We start from the raw sequence: 20761 nt of genomic DNA, 5'->3' as shown, positions 1-20761 counted from the left end.
TGGAAAACTTAGCAAGGCAGTCGGTGAGATTCTATCAGGCAATTTAGAACAGCGGTACAAACAGATCTGTGGCTGAACCCAAATGTGTTGGCGCCAAATGATAGCAAGAGCGGGCTGCTCAAACTAAGGCCAAGATGCTGCAAGGGCTCCTCCAGCAACCATTTTCTCAGAGAGTTGAATCGGCGACAATACAGCCACGCATTTCTGATGGCAAGCACCAAATCGGTGCAGTAAAAGAAAATTTTATTTTCGTTTCTAACATGCATAATATAACGTGCAAGTTTTTTGTTTTAAATGTGTTACGTTGCAATTCTTCATGAATACCACATAGCAGGAGTCATCTTTTAGTTTTTTTTTGCTTCAAACGTTTCTCATAGCCTCCCGTTGCGATTTTCCAAATATATCAGCAGCTGAGGTTGATTGACGCCTTTCGACAGCACATAAATTGGCGCGTGCTGCTTTCAATCTGTCCCGTGGAGCGTTAGCTGTATCTATTAAATTCTTCCTCTGTCTGAAAAAGAAGAAGAAACACGACAATGGATGCATACGATTTTTTCTTCTTCATTTCTTTGTCGAAATATTGAGGTGTCTCTAAGTACCTGAATGCAGGAAGCACAGAACAGCTAAACCTCATTAAAACTTCGTTGGAAATAAAGCATCATGTTATAACATACGGAAGCCTACGATGAAAAATCGCAGGCAGCAAAATCGACAATTACTTACTTACTATAATAAGGCCTTAAATGTCCTCTTGTTTCTTTCATGACACATAACTTTGAAAGCACAATAACAACAGTATGGTCTTATAGGAACTTCTGAATGTGGTTATGCTATGGCATTGGAAAATATTTCAATATTTTCAATCCTTGTGCGGTTACATGTGGTCAAACTGACATTTTTTCCAGATCAGGTATACTTAAGAACACGGCGACAAAGGGTGTCGTGTTATAGTGCACGGGGGGGGGGGGGGGGGGGGTTCTTGGTTGCTATCATTTAGCGCCTGCGACTTAGGCCGTAATTAATATCCTTTACCTGCCACTTCTAACTCGGCACAACATGATAGGTTAGAGTAGGTGACTCAATGGGCACTAAGATGCATATCACTTGAAATGTCCGCGCCGTAACCTCTCTCCCAGTCTACTGATAAGACCTATAAGGGGGTATCTGCCTGTGGCATCAGTTGAAAATGTTCCCAGGCGCTCGCGACCGGAGAAATACAGTTTTTAACATATGACTGCCATTCGCTGGTTATCCTGGTATGATGACGACGAAGGATACAGCTATAGAGCTGGCTGAAAGAAGACGCCGGATGCAATTTCACTAACGTTTGATTTCTAACTCAGGCGGGTTGATGTAGGAACTCTCCAAACTGTTGGCACATTTAATTCATCGTTCTATGTACAATTGCTGCGATCAGCACATAAATGATCTTCTATTTTTATCACAATGCTGGGTGATCTTGAACTCACCCAGTCGGCGAAATGATTCACGCCAACTTTGTCTGATACTTCGCCCTTTCTGTATCTTTCATTGTGATGGATGGTGAAGCGCAAGGTCTTTTCGAACAGCTTCATCCTATAGCGATCCTCTTCCCCATAGTACGTCCGATCTGAAAGAAATACATACGACAGGCATTTCACAGAATTCGTAGTGCGGACATTTTCAAGGCAAGATAAACTACCTTATGCTTCATTTGATTCTGTCTTATCTCTTGACATTATGAGCGCTGTATGCTCCCTCGTGCTTTTCACATAGTTTATCCGCGAAGAAGAGTGATCGGAAAGAAATGCCTAGGACAGCCGAACACACATCCATCGCGAAGTTGAAGGGTTAGTGAATCCTCGGTGATTGACATGTATATAGAAGGAGGTCGAAGAGGGCGACCCTATAACATCCTCAAGCTTCCTCCTCTGCAGGCGGCTAACGACTCTGCCGATGGCGGATGGGGAGCCACCCACTTCGACCCCGGAAATGCTTTGCTTGATTTGGCGGTGAAGAACATTCCTCTGCGAATTGAGATCTGCTTACGTGACACACCAAAAGCAATCTCTCTCGCCTAAAGTGGGGCAATTAGTTTTAGTTAGAGAACTACCCCCCCCCCCCCTCCTGATATGCAAGCTCGGGTGAATGGAGGTGTGGAGGTGTTCAACGGCAGGGACACTAAGGAAAGTTCTTGCGAGAGAACAATGCCTGGCAGCCCTGTCCTCTGAAGGCCGGCGCAGATCGCTTATGCGCTGGAGTTGGCAGAATTGTAGAATGCGCTCCCACAAATTCTGAAAGGGGGTGGGGTGTTCAAACGGGAGGTGGTAGCCGGTGCGGGCATTGCCCCATTTACCATGCGACAAGTGTGTGTCGGACGCGCCGGACCTCCCGGCACGATGACCATTGGAGAAGATTGTATGCTCAAAAGTGACAGCAAAGAAAGGGGGTTGGCTGTCCTCTAGCACACTCTCTTCTATAAAAGGGAATGCGCTACAGGAGAGATTACTTCATTTTTACCCCTATATTGGTGTATTTGTGTTGAGTGCATCCCTCGCCGAAGGGTGGAGTGTTCCTCCCTCGAAAAGGAAGGAGAGAGGGAAGACCTGGGACGGTCGGGGAGGGGGATGGGAGAGGAGGGAAGTGGTCGGTGATGTAGCGTGCTGCGTTTCTGCTCCGAGGAATAAATCGCGGATGTTCAGTTGTAGAAAAAAAATGTGCGTGGTGGGTAACTGATATCGTCGATCGAATTATTTCGTTAATAGAGGGACCTTTATTGATGCTTATTCTGCTATTTCTGTAATTCAGGCCAACTTGTGTTCCCGTCTGGGGGAGGTGGAAATGCCGTACTATGGACCTGAGCTGCATGTAGCGAACCACGACCTAATTTGCCCATCAGCAAAGTGCATTGGGCGGGTTTCTATTGATGGAGTTCGTCACCTCGTACAATTTGCTTTGCCCTCTCTTTGCGCTTACCTTCCAATTTTTGGCTGGCTATTATTGTCTTCCGCAAGAGCTTTTATTGCATAACGTGACCGCATCATCCACATGACCGAGAAGGACCCTTCCTCTGATGCTCCAGAGCCATGTTATCGCCTCATTTCCCCTGCTCATTCGCTTTCACTCGCTGGGTGTCAAGACTTTTAACGCTTACTTGTGATGACATTGTTCTTGGGGATGAGATCATTGCGCCTTCTGATCGGTGCCTTACCAGGGGTCTTCCCGTCCCGTCTAGCCTTGTTCGGTTTTAAAATGGGCCAGCCGTCGCCGTTGTCTTGAACATTTCCCGTGAACTTCATCGGTTGTCCAAAGGAACCTCTTTTCATTCATGTTGGAAATTAACCCTGTCTTCCAACGTCATGCTTACAGCGGCTTATTCCCAGTCGTCGCCTGCATGGGAAGTCTCTGCCTCGGACCTTTCCACCACCATCAATCCGGGCCTCCCTCCTTCGCAACGACAAGAGTTACTGGACTCTCTTCGCAAGCACCAAGGCTTTTTCTATGTGACTTTTGCTTCTCTGGGAAATCTTTGTGTTGCCGAGCACCACAGCCTTACGGTACGTCGGTTGGTAGCCGCCGCCCGTACCGAGTTTTATTTATCTGAACTGAAAGTCACAGGGGGCAATGTGAGTGGTCTTCTCGGCATCCAGAAATCTTTAATTATTTTCACGAAAAGCTGTATGTCAATGCCCCTCAAGATATCAAATATTGGGACATCAACCTTCATCAAGCTGCTAAACAGCATCTTTTTTTTGCTTGCCTTGCATTTTTTGTATCCTTATAAAAAATGAGAAATAAAATTGTATTGAATTGAATTGAGTTCATATGCTCGGCCGAGATATTATTCGCCCTTCAGCCAGTCTACGGTCCTTCCAGAGATTTTGGCGAGGTAGAAGGATGGGTCACTGCGGTTTTCTGCTGATTACCGTGGCGTTAACAAAATGATCCTCAAAGACGTTTACTCTATGCCCCGGATTGATGACTTTCTCGACTCTCGCCAGGAAGATCAATGTTTCTACACCTTAGATCTTCTTTCTCGTTACTGGATGATTCCCATTCATGAAGCAGACAAAGAAAAAACCGCGATCGCTGCTGCCGATGGGCTTTACAATCTTAATGTTACCCCGTTTGCGCTGTGTAATACTCCCATTACGTTTTAGCGCATGATTGATACAGTCCTCCACGGTGTGCCTTCTTACGCCGGCTCGATGAAGTACTCACGTACATCGCTTTTACTGGTCTTCAAATCAATACCAATCAGTTTGATTTCGCCATGAAGAACATCACAGTCTTGGGCCACCTCGTCAGCCGAGAGGACATTCAATTCGAGCCTGACACGTTCCTGAACTTTGTTCGTCGCCAGCGGACTAAATAACTGCGTAGTTTCCGTGGACTGAGAAGAGGCGTAAGCATGAATTCATTTCAGCAAAACAGTCGAGTTGTAGAAAAGGCGCATTCTACTACGGTCCGCACACCGCGACCTTGTATCTTCCCCTGCTCACCAGGGGTTGGCAGGAAGCGAGGCAGCAGACGCAGCTGCCCACGTACTCTCTCACCGGGCTGTTTTCTCCTCCCTACACGATCAGGAACCAGATTTTATGGTGGTATATACATTAAAATATATTATAACATACCATCAAGATAGTCTTCACCTTTACCACCACCCATGCAAAGGCCTCAATAAGGCTGGCGGTTTGCTTAGTTGCGTATATTCTAGTTTTTAACGCAGTGTTAATTTTACATAGTGATCGTAGGCCTTGTGTTCCAGCGTCTGTTGATGTTTAGTGTGCAATTAATGTGTATATGTGTACCTAGCTGGTTTCCAATGTTTTTTGTATTTGCGCGAGCGTTCTCCTCTGCAATTTTTAGAATGCCACAAAAAATACTCTCTAAAGGCTAGGTTCAGACGTTTGCCTAGCCGTAATTATTCGGGACATCATCTTTTCAGCTGCATACTTTTATCTGGCGTGTATCATCGAGGTTTGCGCAACATATGGAACTGCAAGCTCTAAACAGCGTGTCATGCTGGAAAGCTTGTTGCATTGGTGAGAAACAAACACTCGAACGAAATGTCCTGACTTACTGTATTCTTTCTTGAAAGTTCGCCACTTGTTCTCCAAGGAGTCATTGGATTCATAATATGACTCGTCAATATATGCAAGCACGGTGGGCAGCAAGATACAAAGTAGAATCATGTTGACAAGAACCGGAACCTTAAAATAATAAAGGCTAGCACGTTGTGCTCGTGTTGAGGTCTATTTGTGGGTTTTTTTTATGGCATTTCCAGGAAATGCTCCAGCCGCTACAACAAAGGAAATCAATTTCATTTGTTTAAACCAGACAAGAAGACACTTGTTTTCAAAAGAAAATAGGCTGCATCGCTTTTACAGACTCTACCTAATAATACTGATTTCTGAGGCAGGGCTCGTAAGTTTTTCATTGTTCTGCTTGGCTTAAGAGCGAGATATCGCTTTAAAGTGTCCGTCTGTTTTGTAAAGACGGACCGAGTGGGGGTTACACGTGTACATTGGGAGATTTATAGAAGCTTAAAAAATCTGTCTAATCGTTCGCGTCTATTTTAATACAGAAATCATGAAACCACAGCCTCGGCCTGTATGTGACAAAAGCTTGGTTAATACTCGGCTTTGTGGTGTACTGCATCAGGAGATCAGGGTTTTACAACTTGTATGCTGAACGGAACGCAAGCAGTTTCTACAAAAAAAAATCGCAGCCCCACAGTACATGACTTAGCGTCAGAACCAAGTAACAATATTCTTGTGCAAGAGCACTCGTGCCCAACGATGAAACAATGAAGCAACTCGTTTGCATCGCCATTGCTGGGGGGAAGAGCCTAAACGGAACTGTGCCCAAACAGGGAATGCCAAAATTCTTGCTCTAGATGTCAATGCCAATCAAGCGATTATTATCCAACGACGTGTTCATGACAACCTAGTGTATACTGAAGGTAGTTAAATTAAGTAAAGATTTGCTCTCAACATTTGGTCAATACAGCATGAATTTCAATGCTTCATTCAGGAGAGAAAACTACTCAGTCTGTTCTTTCTCCTTGCGATGTAGTTTTTTTTCGTAAATTGCATGAAAATAAAAGCAAACTGGAAGACCGGAACGGTAATCAAAGAAATCTGGCGAAGCAAGCCCTTGGTATACTCTGTCGTGTTATTACTTGTGTTTTCAAATGATACTTGCCAAGTGAAATGTTTTCCGAAGATAGAGACACGAGTATTATGCATGTTTGAACATGGAGCTACCAGTTTGGATATTACATTGACCGATTTCTAGCTCCCTACATCAGTTGCGAGACAGCGCTGTGCTCTGTCGTCCTGTCTTGTTCTGTCCTTCGGCTGTAACTATGGAAGATCGTCACCAACTCGCCCAACAGCTTGATTTTCCACACAACACTAACGGGCTGCGCAGAGTTGACCGTTAACGCTGTAAATGTCTGGCGGAATTCCCGGCGTAAGCTCAAATCGGTAGTTACTGAGCGCTGTCCCTGGAGCCAGCGATCGGGGGCGTTACACCGACTGCGAAAGTGCTCCTGTCTCAGAGTGCTGTCGATCGAGGTGAGATGCAGTCACGATGCTAGCTTGGGCGTTTTTGTCAACCAGAAAGCGGCATCCCGAGATTTTGTCGGTGACTTAGGCGACTGGGCGCCGAGCAGGAGTGACGCGCCGCCATCAGCAATTCACCGCCGCGCTACCCAGTGCCAGGGAAGTGTGCCGGCACTTGCGGACGTCGGTGCCGAACTTGCGGCGGTGCGAGGAGAACCCGTCTCGGCCAAGGCTCGATCGATGACTGGAAGGATGGCATGGCCGTCCGCGGGGGGAACTGTGGGTAGCGATGAGGCATCGGCGTCAGCAGCTCGAAACAGTGTGCGCTAGTTGGTTAATTATAGCCTTCAATCAAAACAGCTGCCGTCCACTGGACTGGACGACGTGGCGGACGTGATCCCAGCAACAGAACTCGGGCAGGAGTAGTCGGCTACGCCCTTTGTCATCTCTACTAGCTTGTCCAAGAAAACATTGCGTGTTGCTGCGGAGACAACCAGGAGGTTCTGAAGCAGGCGCTTAAGGAACACCTTGCGGAGTAGCGGACTGTCGATCACCTGCGTTGATTATATTTTCTCACAGGAAATAAAAATCATAATATTACGTTATTGAATTTCTCTGAAGAAAAAGGAGAGCTGTTTCTCATGAAACCCGGGACTCAAGGAGTGCTTCTTTCGTTTAATCGAATTATCATAAGGGATGAAAGAAGCTTTTGAACGGCCTCTTCACCGGGCCAGTACAAATGCCACGTTTAGAAGAAAGAAATAAAGAAAGCAGTTTTATTGGCATTCACCAAGTAGTTGTGGTAAAACGTTTTTAACACGCAGAATACGAGGTGCCAGCTTTTTTTTTCAGATGTGTAACGTTGCACTTCTCTATGAATACCACATTGCAGGAGTCATCTTTTGTATTTTTCTCCTTGAAACGTTTCAGGGAGATCCCGTTGCGATTGTCCATATCTCTTAGCAGCTGCGCATCATTGACGTCTTTCGAGGGCACATAAGTTGGCCCGTGCTGTTTTACGTCTCTCCCCTGCAGCATTTGCTGGTTCTGTCATATTCCGTCTTTGTCCAAAGAAGGTTGAAACAGGACATTGGATTCGCATGGTTTCTTGCTCTTCATTTCTTTGTAGAAATATTGAGGTGTCTTTTGGGATCTGAATGCAGGAAACACGTAACAGCTAAAGCTCACTAAAATTTTGTTGGTAATAAATCATCATGTTGCAACCATCGGTGGCCTACGACTAAAAATCAACACGATCAAGGCGGAAAGCTGGGCTAGTTAGTGTGTCATCATTAATTAAAAACTAGAGTCCTGTCCTCTGCTATGTCTGTGTCATTGCTATATGGCTAGTGTTCTAATTAATCATAAAAAATCGCAGGCAACAAAATTTACTTACTTCCTACACCTAGCAGTATTATGTGCTGTTGTTTCCTTCTGGGCAAATAGCTTTGAAAGCAAAATTACGACAGTATGGTATCATAGGAACTGCTGGACATGGTTATATTATGGCATTGGAAAAATCATTCAAGATTATCAATCCTTGTGTGGTTACACGTGGTAAAACTGACATTTTTCCAGATCAGGTATACTTCAGGAGATGGCGACGAGGGTGTCGTGCTTTTAGTGCACTGGTGGGCCTTTTGTTTTTATCATTTAGCGCCTGCGACTTAGGCCGTAATTAATATCCTTTACCTGCCGCTTCTAACTCGGCACAATATCATAGGTTAGAGTAGGTGACTCAATGGGCACTAAGATGCATATCACTTGAAATGTCCGCGCCGTAGCCTCTCTACCAGTCTACTGATAAGACCTATAAGGGGGTATCTGCCTGTGGCATCAGTTGAAAAAGTTCCCAGGTGCTCGTGACCGGAGAAGGGCAGTTTTTAACATATGACTGCCATTAGCTGGTTATGCTATCAGTGATGACGACGAAGGATACAGCTATAGAGCTGGCTCATAGAAAACGCCGGATGCAATTTCACCAACGTTTGAGTCCGAACTCAGGCGGGTGGATGTAGCAACTCTCCAAACTGGTGGCACATTTAATTCATCGTTCTATGTACAATTGCTGCGATCAGCACATAACTGATCTTGTATTTTTGTCACAATGCTGGGTGATCTTGAACTCACCCAGTCAGCGAAATGATTCACTTCAACTTTGTCTGATGCTTCGCCCTTTCTGTATCTTTCATTATGATTAATGATGAAGCGCAAGGTCTTTTCGAACAGCTCCATCCTATAGCGATCCTCTTCCCCATTGTAGGCCCGATCTGCGAAAAAGCATACTGCAGGCAATTCACAGAAAAATTTGTAGTGCGGATATTTTCAAGGCAAGATAAACTACCTTATGCTTCATTTGATTCTGTCTCATGTCTTGATATTGTGAGCGCTGTATGCTCCCTTGTGCTATTCACATAGTTTATCCGCGAAGAAGAGTGATCGGAAAGAAATGCCAAGGGCAGCCGAACACTTAGCCACCATCCATCGCGAAGTTGAAGCCGTTGTGAATCCTCGGCCATGGACTTATATGTGCAACGAGGTCGAAGAGGGCGAACCCATAACACCCTCAAGCTTCCTCCTCTGCAGGCGGCTAACGACTTTGCCGGTGGCAGATGGGGAGCCGTCCGCTTCGACCCCGGAAAGGCTTTGCTCGATTTGGCAGCAGAGAAAAAGGCTCCTCCGTCAAATGAGATCAGATTACGTGACACACCAAAGGCAATCGCTCTCGCCTAAATTCGGACAGATGGTTATAGTTTGAGAACTCTTTTTCCGCCTTTTATGCAAGCTCGGGTGAGTGGAGAAGGTGTTCAACGGCAGGGACACTAAGGGCCGTCGTACGATTGTGTTTCAGCGGCTTCTACTCGGCCCGCTTAGCGAACGGGCCGCCCGTTTTCAGCCTCCAGGTACACGTGGGGCGGAAAGGTGTTTGTACGATCACTTCGGCGCTTGCGAGCGAGGAGGGTGGTCCCAGCATTCCGATTGGCGCGGCGGGCAGTGCCTGTCGTTTAATCGCGTGCGGTGGTACAGGCATGCATGCTTTTAGGAAAACACGCAGATATCTTGCAGCAGAAATTGCCCATATTAATTGCGGCGTACTCGAGCCAACCGTTGCGTCAACGTTTTTTTTTTTTTTTTTGCGGCGGGAATTCCATCGAAGGTTGGCTGTGATAGAGCTGTTGTTATAAGCCATAGGTCTCGGTGTGACCGACCCCGACGGCCGCCAACCAATTCGTGGCAAATCTTTGCAACATCGCAGGAGAGCTTGATTATCTGAAGCGATGCTGTGGGGAACGTTATGTGGGCCAGTTCTATACAAGGGATCGAAAAACGCATCACATCGCGATCGGGTACTCCTCCTCATTCGATCGCTATGTTTTCACCACATTTGACGATTTGCCGAAATAACAGAAGGCTACCTCCTCTGAAAGTTACGCTACCCTCACTATTTCAGAACGACGACGCGATTCTCATTTCGAATTTTTCATCAGGTCAGGCCACAGTAGAGGCTGCTAACAACCGTCCGTAATTATAACCGCGGTAAACACATTTTTCAAATAGTTAAGATTACATACTCAAAATTTTTATTCAGTTACTTAAAATTGCACATTAGTGTTTTTTGCATTGCTGACAGAGAAAAAAATAATTTCACTTGCAGCGTTTCCTAAGCATTTGCTCGGAAGTGGTCGCTTTATTATGTAAACAACCTCCTCCCCAGCTACCTACAGTCTGCTGACTATTGATGCAAAAGACATGCCTATCTATTCAATATATAAGTTGTGTGTGTGGGTGTGTGCCTGAATTGTACATGCATTAAAAACGCGCATTTTAGCACACTGCTGTCAAACACAAATGCGCATGATAAATGATGACTTTTAGAGCTATTTGGGACAGGTAAAATCTGTTGCAATAAAGCAGTTCTGCATTTCATAGAACAGTGACAATGGAACAATAGCCACCTGTCTTTAGTTTTTTTTTTAGCCCATTATTAAAGCCAAAATAGAAATAGCACTGTGTGCCTGCAAACGGGCTTAGACGTGCATCACTTGGCTATAATGCAAGGCTTTGTTCTGCACCTGCAGTGACAGAGGGCCATCAGATTGTCCTTTAGCATTCCTTCATCAGCTGATATTGCGGTTGCACAAGCCAGACTACAGCGCCGAAAAAAAGTGTGGGAATTTTTGCTGAAGGCCATGTCATTGTTGTCATGTACACAATAAGCTGGAATATACTCTGCAACTCCAAAGGATTCGCGGACGTTACTGTGAAGGAAAAACAAAGTGGGGGACCTTGTATTGCATAAAAGTCTACACATGTCTTTCTCATTTTTATTAACATAATCATGTGTGTGAACTAGTGAACTGAATAAGAGGTAGAGGAAATGTACGAACCAATTTGGAGGGTTTGCATGGCAACGAATCCTGGTTTAGGCTGGGAAAGAAAACTTTGTAAAGTCAGGGAAACAGGATACGATGACCATATAATCTGATTATTTCAAGCAAACACAAACATGTCAAGAAGATTGTGTAAATTAGTATGAGAGCTATCATGTCGCCCAAAGATATGAAATAAAAATTAACCCATTTAAGTATGTGACAGGCATATATGCGTATGTTCTGTGATACAACTGTAAAGCAACGTTTAAGAGTTTTTTTCACTCATTAGTAAAATATAGACTGACAGATTGTAAATGTGACCACTTGCCAATCTACCCAGCAAAAGGGTGCACTGCTAACTGCTAACTGATGTGTTTACTACTCAACATGTGTTGAATTTTAGAGTGTGCTATTAGTTGCTAACTATCAACATCTTCAGCAAAATATACCTCCTTCACTTCCAGTCTGATTTTCAAAGAAAGAAATAAACCAAGGCATTAATTGGCATCAGAAATTTGGAAAAGACCAATTTGAAGTTAGGCCCAAGAATGCGGAAACAAACCAGAAAAGCAGTGATGGCATTGATTCTTACTGGTGTCTCTTTGCTGCAACTTGAAGTTTACAGCTTCTGTGTTTAGGATGAACCAACGGCCTTGTTCACACTATTCTGTATATATAAAAATCACATAAATTATCATGCAACGTAGCATTCTCACTGATCCATGTTATGATGAGCCACGTTATGAAGGCGGTGGGTTGCTTAGCTGAACATACGATAAGAGACAAGCACCAAGGAAAATTTGAATCAGATAGGCACAATAATGCATGCTTATCTTTTCAGTGCATGAGTTCAGCTGGCTAGACCTAGCTTGTACACATTGTGCACGTTAGCGTAAATGCAACTGTATACTATCCGACAAAACTATTGTGTAAATCTGCCCCAATATTGCCTGCAATAGATTGTGAGGAAATTTCTCACGCATAAGAGAGCATTGTATTGGTTTGTCGAGCTGAGCGAGCAACTAAGCACTTGAATCTCGGCGACCAGAACCGACAACGCACTCTCTCACCAGAGTAAGATTTGGCCACCATGGTGTAGTACTTGGCCACAACCTTCTATGATCAAACCAATTAACCCTGGGCCCTCAGTCCCCAGCGGCTGCGGAGCAACTGACAACGGCGGCGGTCAGACCTGTGACGCAGCGGAGGGTGCTAAGAATCTTTGTCTTCGGACTGGCCGCCATTGGAATCTGAACCTGGCAACGTTTAACGCTAGAACTTTATCTAGTGAGGCTAGCCTAGCAGTGCTGTTCGAGGAACTAGCGGGAAATAAATGAGATGTGATAGGGCTCAGCGAAGTTAGGAGGACCGGTGAGGCGCATACAGTACTAAAGGATGGACACATACTGTAATACCGCGGATTAGAGGATAGACGAGAACTAGGTGTGGGATTACTCATTAACAAGGATATAGCTGGCAACGTAGAGGAGTTTTATAGTATTAACGAGAGGGTAGCAGCTATATTAATTAGGCTAAATAGAAGGTACAAGCTGAAAGTGGTGCAGGCCTACGCGCCCACATCTAGTCATGATGACCAGACCGTTGAAAGTTTCTGTGAGGACGTAGAATCGGCCATGAATAAAGTAAAATCACAGCAAACTGTACTGATGGTCGACTTCAATTTGAAGGTGCGCAAGAAGCAGGCTGACGACCACGCGGTAGGTGTCTATGGAATAGGTTCTAGAAATAGCAGGGGAGAGTTATTAGTCGAATTCGCAGATCGAAATAATTTACGGATCATGAATACCTTCTTGCGCAAACGAGAAAACAGGAAGTGGACCTGGAAGAGCCCCAATGGTGAGACTAAATATGAAATCGACTTCATACTATGCGCTAAACCTGGCATCATTCAGGATGTGGCCGTCTTCGGAAAAGTGCGTTGTAGCGGCCACATAATGGTAAGGTCAATAATTAGCTTAGACTTGAAGAGGGAACGGAAGAAGCTAGTGAAGAGGAAGACCATTAATGAGTTAGCCGTAAGAGGGAAAGTACAGGAGTTTAGGATAGCGCTGCAAAACAGATTTTCGGCTTCAACTGAGGAAGACGATCTTGATGTCCATACAATGAACGATAATTTGACATCAATAATTACGGAGTACGCAGTAGAAGTAGGCGGCAGGACAGTTCGACAGGATGGCGGAAAGCTATCTCAGGTGACAAAAGATCTGATTGAGAAGCGCCAAAGCATGAGGGCGTCTAACCCTACCGACAGAATAGAACTAACAGAGCTATCAAAGTTAATAAATAACCGCAAGGTAGCCGACATAAGGAAGTTTAATATGGAGAGAATCAAGCATGGTCTAAAGAACGGAGGAAGGCTAAAAGCATTGAAGAGGAAACTAGGCATAGGTAAAAACCAGATGTATGCTTTAAGAGACAAGCAGGGCAATGTCATTAGCAATATGGATAAGATAGTCAACGTAGCCGAAGAGTTCTACACAAACCTGTACAGTAGCCAATGTAATCAGAGCGGTAATGAGAAAGACAGCAGTGCACAGCAATGCGTCATCCCGCCAGTGAAGAAAGCCTTAGGAGCAATGAAAAGGGGAAAAGCAGTTGGGGAGGATCAGGTAACAGCAGATCTGTTGAAGGATGGAGGGGACATCGTGCTAGAAGATCTAGCCACCCTATATGCGCAATGTCTTATGACTTCGACTGTACCAGAACCTTGAAAGAATGCAAACATTATCTTATTTCGTAAGAAGGGAGGCGCCAAGGACTTGAAAAATTACAAGCCGATCAGCTTACTATTCGTTTCCTACAAATGATCTACTAAGGTAATCGCTAATAGAGTCAGGGCAACGTTAGACTTTAATCAACCGAATGTTCAGACAGGCTGTCGTAAAGGATATTCCACAAAAGATCATATTCACACTATCAATCAGGTGCTAGAGAAATGCGCAGAATATAGCCAACCTCTATATATGGCTTTCATTGATTACGAGAAAGCATTCGACTCAGTGGAAACCTCAGCAGTCATACAGGCATTGCGTAATCAGGGGATAGAAGAGCCTGATGTCAAAATACTGGAAGATATATATATATATATATATATATATATATATATATATATATATATATATATATATATATATATATATAGCAACTGCACAGCTACTATAGTCCTCAGTAAAGTCAACAATAAAATTTCAATAAGGAAGGGCGTCAGGCAAGGAGACATGGTCTCGCCAATGCTGTTTACCGCATGTTTACAGGAGGTATTCCAAGGCCTGAATTGGGAACAGTTGGGGATAAGAATAAATGAAGAATAGCAAAATAATCTCCGATTCGCTGATGACATTGCCTTGCTGCGTCACTCACGTGGTGAACTGCGAATCATGATCAATGAGTTATTCAGGCAGAGCAGAACGATGGGTCTAAAAATTAACAGGCAGAAAACCAAGGTAATGTTCAACAGTCTAGCAAGAGAACAGCAGTCCACAATTGGCAAAGAGGGGTTGGAAGTGGTAAATGAATACGTCTACTTATGGCAGGTAGTGACAGCTGACCGGGACAAAGAGAGGGAAATAACTAGAAGGATAAGAATGGGGCGGAGCGCATATGGCAGGTTCTCGCAGATCATGAGTGGCAGGTTACCAATTTTCCTCAAGAGAAAAGTGTACAACAGCTTTATCTTACCGGTACTCACCTACGGGCAGAAACGTGGAGGCTAACGAAAAGAGTGCAGCTGAAGTTAAGGACAACGCAGCGAGCCATGGAAAGAAAAATGGCAGGTGTAACGTAAAGAGACCTGAAGCGGGCGGAGTGGGTGAGGGAAGAAACACGGGTTAATGACATCCTAGTCGAAATCAAAAGAAATAAATGGGCTTGGAAAGGGCATGGAATGCGAAGGAAAGATAACCGCTGGCCCTTAAAGGTAACGGAGTGAATTCCAAGAGAAAGTAAGCGTAGCAGGGGGCGGCAGAAAGTTAGGTGGGCGGATGAGATTAAGAAGTTTGCAGGCAAAGGGTGGATGCAGATGGCAAAGGATAGGGTTAATTGGAGAGACATGGGAGATGTCTTTGCCCTGCAGTGGGTGTAGTAAGGCTGATGATGAGTAACATTAGCAAACAGGCAATTCTAGAGCATACAAAATCTTGTTTTGGAGAACTAAAACAGGGGTATTTATTGCAAGATGGCAGACCCCATATAGCTATCAGTGAAGGCATGTAACAAAACACTGAAGGGAAAATTCTAATGTAGATAATAAAAACTGAGGCCCAAGAGCAATGCCTTGGGGGATGTCCAAGATTGCAGGAAAAAGCAGGATGGACAAGAATTTGCAAAGAAAATCTGCCTACGGCTAGCTGTAAAAGCTTGAATCTAGTTTAGAGCTATTAGATACAAGTTAAAGCACGACAAAAAAAGCCGTAAGAAGCGAATCACAAGCTTTTTCAAAGCTAAGAAAAAAAGCACCGAAGGGACATCGCAGTCAAGGTGCTTGTCGTGAAGAACAAGAGCAAGTAGGCTTTTGCAGGAATGTTTCTAAAAGCTTTCAATTTGGATGAAACATCTTAATGGGGCAAAAAATCTAGCAGGGCAAGAGTACAAATTAAATGTGTTTGATGATTTGCAGCACATGGCAAAGGCATAATTAGGGTCATAGGTGCTGGGTAATGATGGGTAAGAAACAGAGGGGCGAAGCTATGATGAGGCAGGAAGCTATCTGCACAGTATGCACCAGATATGCATACACCGTGCTTCGTGTCCTGTTGATGCTTGCTGCAAATTTCACAAAACGTGTTTCGGGTGTACTGTCGGGTGAGCCAGTGGTAAGTTGGTATGTTGAAACTGCACTAAGAAACGAGGACAACAGAGCTAGAAATGCTACTATGTGCAGTGGTGTTGTTTTGCGTCGCCTTTTTTCCTGACATATATTTACCAGCTACACAGGGCTCATTTTGCAGTCTGCTGTTCAAAAGTGGCGTCAGGAAAAGTCAACCGCTATTCTTCAACCAACAAACTGTTTTGCCATACAACTCAACCTTCTAATCATCTTATTAATTTGCCAGATAAATGTACTTATTTAGAACATAGTTAAAATAACACAGATTAATGCTTGTCATCAACAGAAAAAAAACAATTTCATCTATACAGCCATTTCTCTTTAGTACAGGCCTCGTTAATATGAACTCAAACTAATGACAGTGTTTCTGGGGAAGAAACTTTTTTCAATGCACTTGCGCTTTGTTAACATGGAAACTTGGGGATCAGATTGAACAAAGTGAAAATGCGTACGCCCCATTGTCGCATCTGTTCTTGTCGCATTATTGTGCAGAGGGGAAAGACTTAAAACTTTGGATTTGAGCAGATAATCAAACGCTGCCTGAATCATACATCTTTTTCCCACACTGGAATTGCCATCACAATGCTTGCCCCACTGTCGGCACAGAATTTTAATCTAACCTGTGAACTACCTGGCACACTGAATTCTAACCAGCTCACACAGTTTCTGGTTGCCAAAGCACTGCTCTGTCTAATGTAAAAATCACTGTCGGGGCTCGGCGATTCACATCCTGGCTTTATTTGCTCATCGCACAAAATGAATTAGGCTGCTTAAAAATAAAACAACAGAACAGCTTGCTTATATTATAACCTCGGAGATGCCTACCCGCAGCTCACAATGCTAGGTTAGCACTCATTATACAGATTACACCACAGAAGAAAGGAAAAATGGAATGCTCCTGTTGCAGGCGTGCGCTGTGGGCAAGAACAGAACTAGGCGCCGATGAAAAGCAGGGAATGCATCTGCTAATGCAAGCAGCAACAGTCATACCAGTCGATCCGCAGAGTAAGGGAATGGGTTCAAATCAAAATGCGGCCTTTGCCTCTACAGGTCAACGGTTCCATTGATACTACAGGACTCTCAGACACTGGGAAACGTCGGTATTGCAGAGCCAACCACCATGCAACAATGCTTAACATATTTCAAAGTCCTGAAATAAGCGTTGTTATTGTACCTTTGAATGTGTGCAGGAATGGTTCTGCCTTGACCACAAAAATGTGAATGGATAAGTGGCCCAGGAAACCTAGCCGATCACTGAGGTGGGTGCTATTATGCATCTACATGTCAGCAAATAAGTTTTGTTAGTGTAAAATGTTAGGAGGATTAAGGAAACCTGGGGAGCGTTCTATACTGCCGACGCACAGCTGATTGCGCTCACCGTCGCCGTCACTCAGCAGACAAATAATCATATCTGTAGCAAGCAGTCACAGGCAAATGAAGGCAGCAGACAGAGGTGTGCATGTGCATCCGTGACACCTCCTTCTCAAGGCTTCGAAAATGTGTTGTTAAACAAACTGGTGCGGCTGTCCCAGGGAGTGCTGCTGAACACCAGTAAAGCCGAGTTCACGAGCTGCTCTGCAACAATAGCATTGTGCTCACCGAAGCGTATTAGGCCCACGTCTGCCAAGACAACCGCTATGAATGCTCTGATTGAAGGCTTCAGCTAGAAGCTTACAATTTTGCGCCGTCTGGAAACGCTTGAAAACAAGGTGGACAAACAGAGCGCTACCACATAGGCAGTAGAAAAAGAAATAGAAATTCTTGCTTCCAAGTACGACGAACTCATGTCAAAGATTACCAGTCATGAAAACGAGTTAGCTAAACTAAAAACGACAACTGAAGAACTTACTGAAAAATTTGCTGAAAAGGACTCTGAGCTTGCCAGGCTGAAAGATTGTGTTGAGAGCGCTGAGCAGTATTCAAGGCGCAGAAACGTTGAAATACACGGGATAGCTGAAGCCCCTAATCAGGACCTTTACCAAGTTCTGACTGACCTCAGTGCAAAGTTGAAGATACAGGCACCGGAGCAACAGAGGATAGAAGGGCTGCATAGACTCAGGGCACAAAAAGATAAGATTCCGCCTCTTATTGTTCGCTTTCTGGACCAAGCCACGCGGGACACGTGGCTGGCGGAAAGGCGCGCGCTGCAAATAGAAAACCTCTACATAAATGAGAACCTGACAAGAGCTCAACAAATGCTGCTTTCATATTGCAAGAAACTTGCGAAAGATGGAGGGTTCAAATTTGTTTGGGTGAGCAACGGGAAAATTCTTGTCCGAAAAAGTGAAGGTGCATCGATCATTAGTATCAACTCTGATAGGGGTCTCGAGAAAGTAACGTAATGGTTTCTTTTGACTCATTTCGCCACTGGAACGTTCATGTCGAAACTTCTAAAGGCGATGAAAATTTGAACCATGAACTCGGTTTGCTGCATGTCAATATCAGAAATTTGAATAAATATTGGGATGAATTAGGATTGATTTTAAAGACTGCGGCGGTTCCATTTGATGTTATTCTCACTGAGGTTAATATAGATGTGTCGAGAAAAAGTGCACTTGTATTTGCTGGGTACACTCAGTACGCATTGTGCCGTGAAAATTGTAAAAGATGCGGTGTTATGCTGTTCATAAAAAATGAGTGGATGGCGAAAAGAATTGACGTCAGCTTTATTCACGCAGAGGCGGTCACTCTCTCTATTTCCGAAGGAAATACAGATTACACACTATGTGCAATATACAGGCCACCAAATCTGAATACCAGTGCGTTTCTAGACGAGCTGTGTACTTTTTTCATAAATGCATGGATGAGTAACACTTCATCATTTCAGGGGATCTAAACATAAACATTATGAAAGACACAAAACGTATCACTGCTGATTACCTCAATTTGCTTGCAGAATTTGGACTTGTGAACGTAATTATTGGATGTATGAGAGAGGAATACTTATGTGCTAATATTACCACGTCATGCATTGACCACATAATCATTCGTTTGCAAAACCGGCAATATGTTTCGGGAGTTCTAAAGCAAAAACTAGCTGATCATTACTTTGTAACGGTTACAATTATTTCTGACAATCATAAAACTTATGGAGGCACAATTACAGGTTCTGTTCTAGATAACAGGAAAGTAGACAAAGTAATTCGTATTGTTAACTGGAGTTCGTTTTCAGATTTAGATCACATCAGCTTATAGAGCAAAACTATTGAAATCTTTCGCAACCTCTATGCAGTCAACTAAATCTGTTAACATCAAAATAAGGAGACCGGATAAAAAATGGTTAACTCATGAGATAGCGGAGTTGTGCTGAGCGAAAGATAAAGCGTGGCAACAATGTAAGCAGAAATCTGCAGATAAAGCTTTAAGAGATGAATATCGCGCATTGCGGAATCATGTAACGGCGAAAATGCGACCGGCGAAAAGATCCTTTTACATACGGCAGTTTTCACTGAACAAACATGACGGAAAGAAAACGTGGCAAATTGCCAATGAACTGATGGGTAGACAGAAAAAGGCTTCCGTTGATGAAACAGTAAGGAAGAATTTTCCAAATGAGAACGTGAAAGTGCTCTGCGATAAATTTAATGATGTATTTATAAACGCAACAAAAAAGTTGCGAAATATAGCAGTCAGTAGGCCTGTACCACATCGGCCGAAACGGGCATGTGTGCATACCGCATATCTGCCACTGATAACACTTGACGAGCTATGGAGCATTATATGCAGAATGAAGCAGTTCAAGCTACCGGGATATGATGGCATTCGTCCAAGAGATCTTTAGAGAAATTTTGACGTTTTGAAAGAAGTGCTTATGAACATATTGAATGGTGTATTCGAAACAGGTAATATACCTCAAGAACTTAAAATATCTGTTGTCAGGCCGATCTAGAAAAATGGAAAGAAAGGGGATTGACAAATTATAGGCCAATCGCAAAAATTTCATGAATAGCACATATTATGGAAAAGCATGTTGCATATTTTATGGAATCATTCTGTGAAAAACACTCTTTGAACATTGCTGCGCAATTTCGCTTCACAAGGAATAGAAATACGACAACACTTCTTGAAGAAATTTCGGACTATGCTTACAATGCACTAGAAAATAATCGCATTGTGTTAGCCTCATTTCTGGACTTAACTAAGGTATTTGACAAGATAGACCATACGCTACTACTCGAAAACTTAAGCTCACTTGGTTTTCGCGGTCATTTTAAGAAGTTTTTTTGTCAATTATTTTACAGATAGGTTGCAGTGTGTGATGCTGGATAATACGCGCGGAGATTTAAAAAAAAACGTAAAATTCGGTGTACCTCAAGAAAGTACACTTGGCCCACTGGTTTTTAACGTATATGTATCTGATTTGGGTTTATTACAGCTAAGGCAAACATTCTTCAATACGCTGACGATACAGCGCTAGCACTTAAAGCTACTGATTATCGTGCAGGTGTAGAATCAATTCAAACAGGTACAAGTGGAGTGTCTGACTGGTTGCCGCAAAATTTCATGTTTTAAGTGTTAACAAAACAATATTGACATGCTTTAAAAACCCCCATAAAATTGTTATTTTAAACCAACCACTGTATCTCCACGTATCACATTGTTACCAATCTAATTGTAAAGCTATGCAAATGGAGAGAACAGTTCTCTATCTGGGCATCCACTTTGACCAACACATCGCATGGATCCACCATATCGTCTACCTCTCTAGAAAGATAGGGTTCATTGCGGCTATGATGCATCACCTTCGTGGCAAATATCCCCTTAATCTTAGACGATTGATCTATACAGCATTAGTAGAACCTGTTTTAAAATACGGAATTACTGTACATGGTAACTGCTCCGAATACAAGAAAGAAGCATTAAATGTTACCCTAAAAAGAATAGTGAACACTATATCTTACGACACCAGACTACACTCGGTTGGCATGAAAGAGAAATACGATGAGCTCGGCATCCTTCAGATTCGTGAACTCTTCCACTTTGTCGTGTTAAGG

At 43.7% G+C, this 20761-nt stretch overlaps 1 protein-coding gene across 1 annotated transcript; it reads right to left on the bottom strand.

The window, feature by feature from the left end:
* Positions 1–222: 222 nt before the first annotated feature.
* Positions 223–5232, bottom strand: cer (crammer). The gene is made up of 3 exons (XM_077639085.1): positions 5063–5232; positions 1470–1609; positions 223–511 (listed from the first exon to the last, which is right to left on the bottom strand). The coding sequence occupies exons 1-3, from the start codon at positions 5172–5174 to the stop codon at positions 482–484; spliced, it is 282 nt and encodes a 93-aa protein (XP_077495211.1). The 5' UTR covers positions 5175–5232; the 3' UTR covers positions 223–481.
* Between the last annotated feature and the right edge of the window lie 15529 nt (positions 5233–20761).

Source organism: Amblyomma americanum, chromosome 10 (genome assembly GCF_052857255.1).
Source record: "Amblyomma americanum isolate KBUSLIRL-KWMA chromosome 10, ASM5285725v1, whole genome shotgun sequence".
Lineage (NCBI taxonomy): Eukaryota > Metazoa > Arthropoda > Arachnida > Ixodida > Ixodidae > Amblyomma > Amblyomma americanum.
Note: the sequence above shows the minus strand (reverse complement) of the source record. Positions and strands in the feature narration are given on the sequence as shown.

Coding starts and splice junctions, on each gene's coding strand:
- cer (XM_077639085.1), bottom strand. CDS start 5,174: ATGATTCTACTTTGTATCTTGCTGCCCACCGTGCTTGCATATATTGAC. Junction 1,610..5,062: donor AACTTTCAAGAAAGAATACA/GTAAGTCAGGAC, acceptor TATTTCTTTCAG/ATCGGACGTACTATGGGGAA. Junction 512..1,469: donor TGAATCATTTCGCCGACTGG/GTGAGTTCAAGA, acceptor CTTCTTTTTCAG/ACAGAGGAAGAATTTAATAG.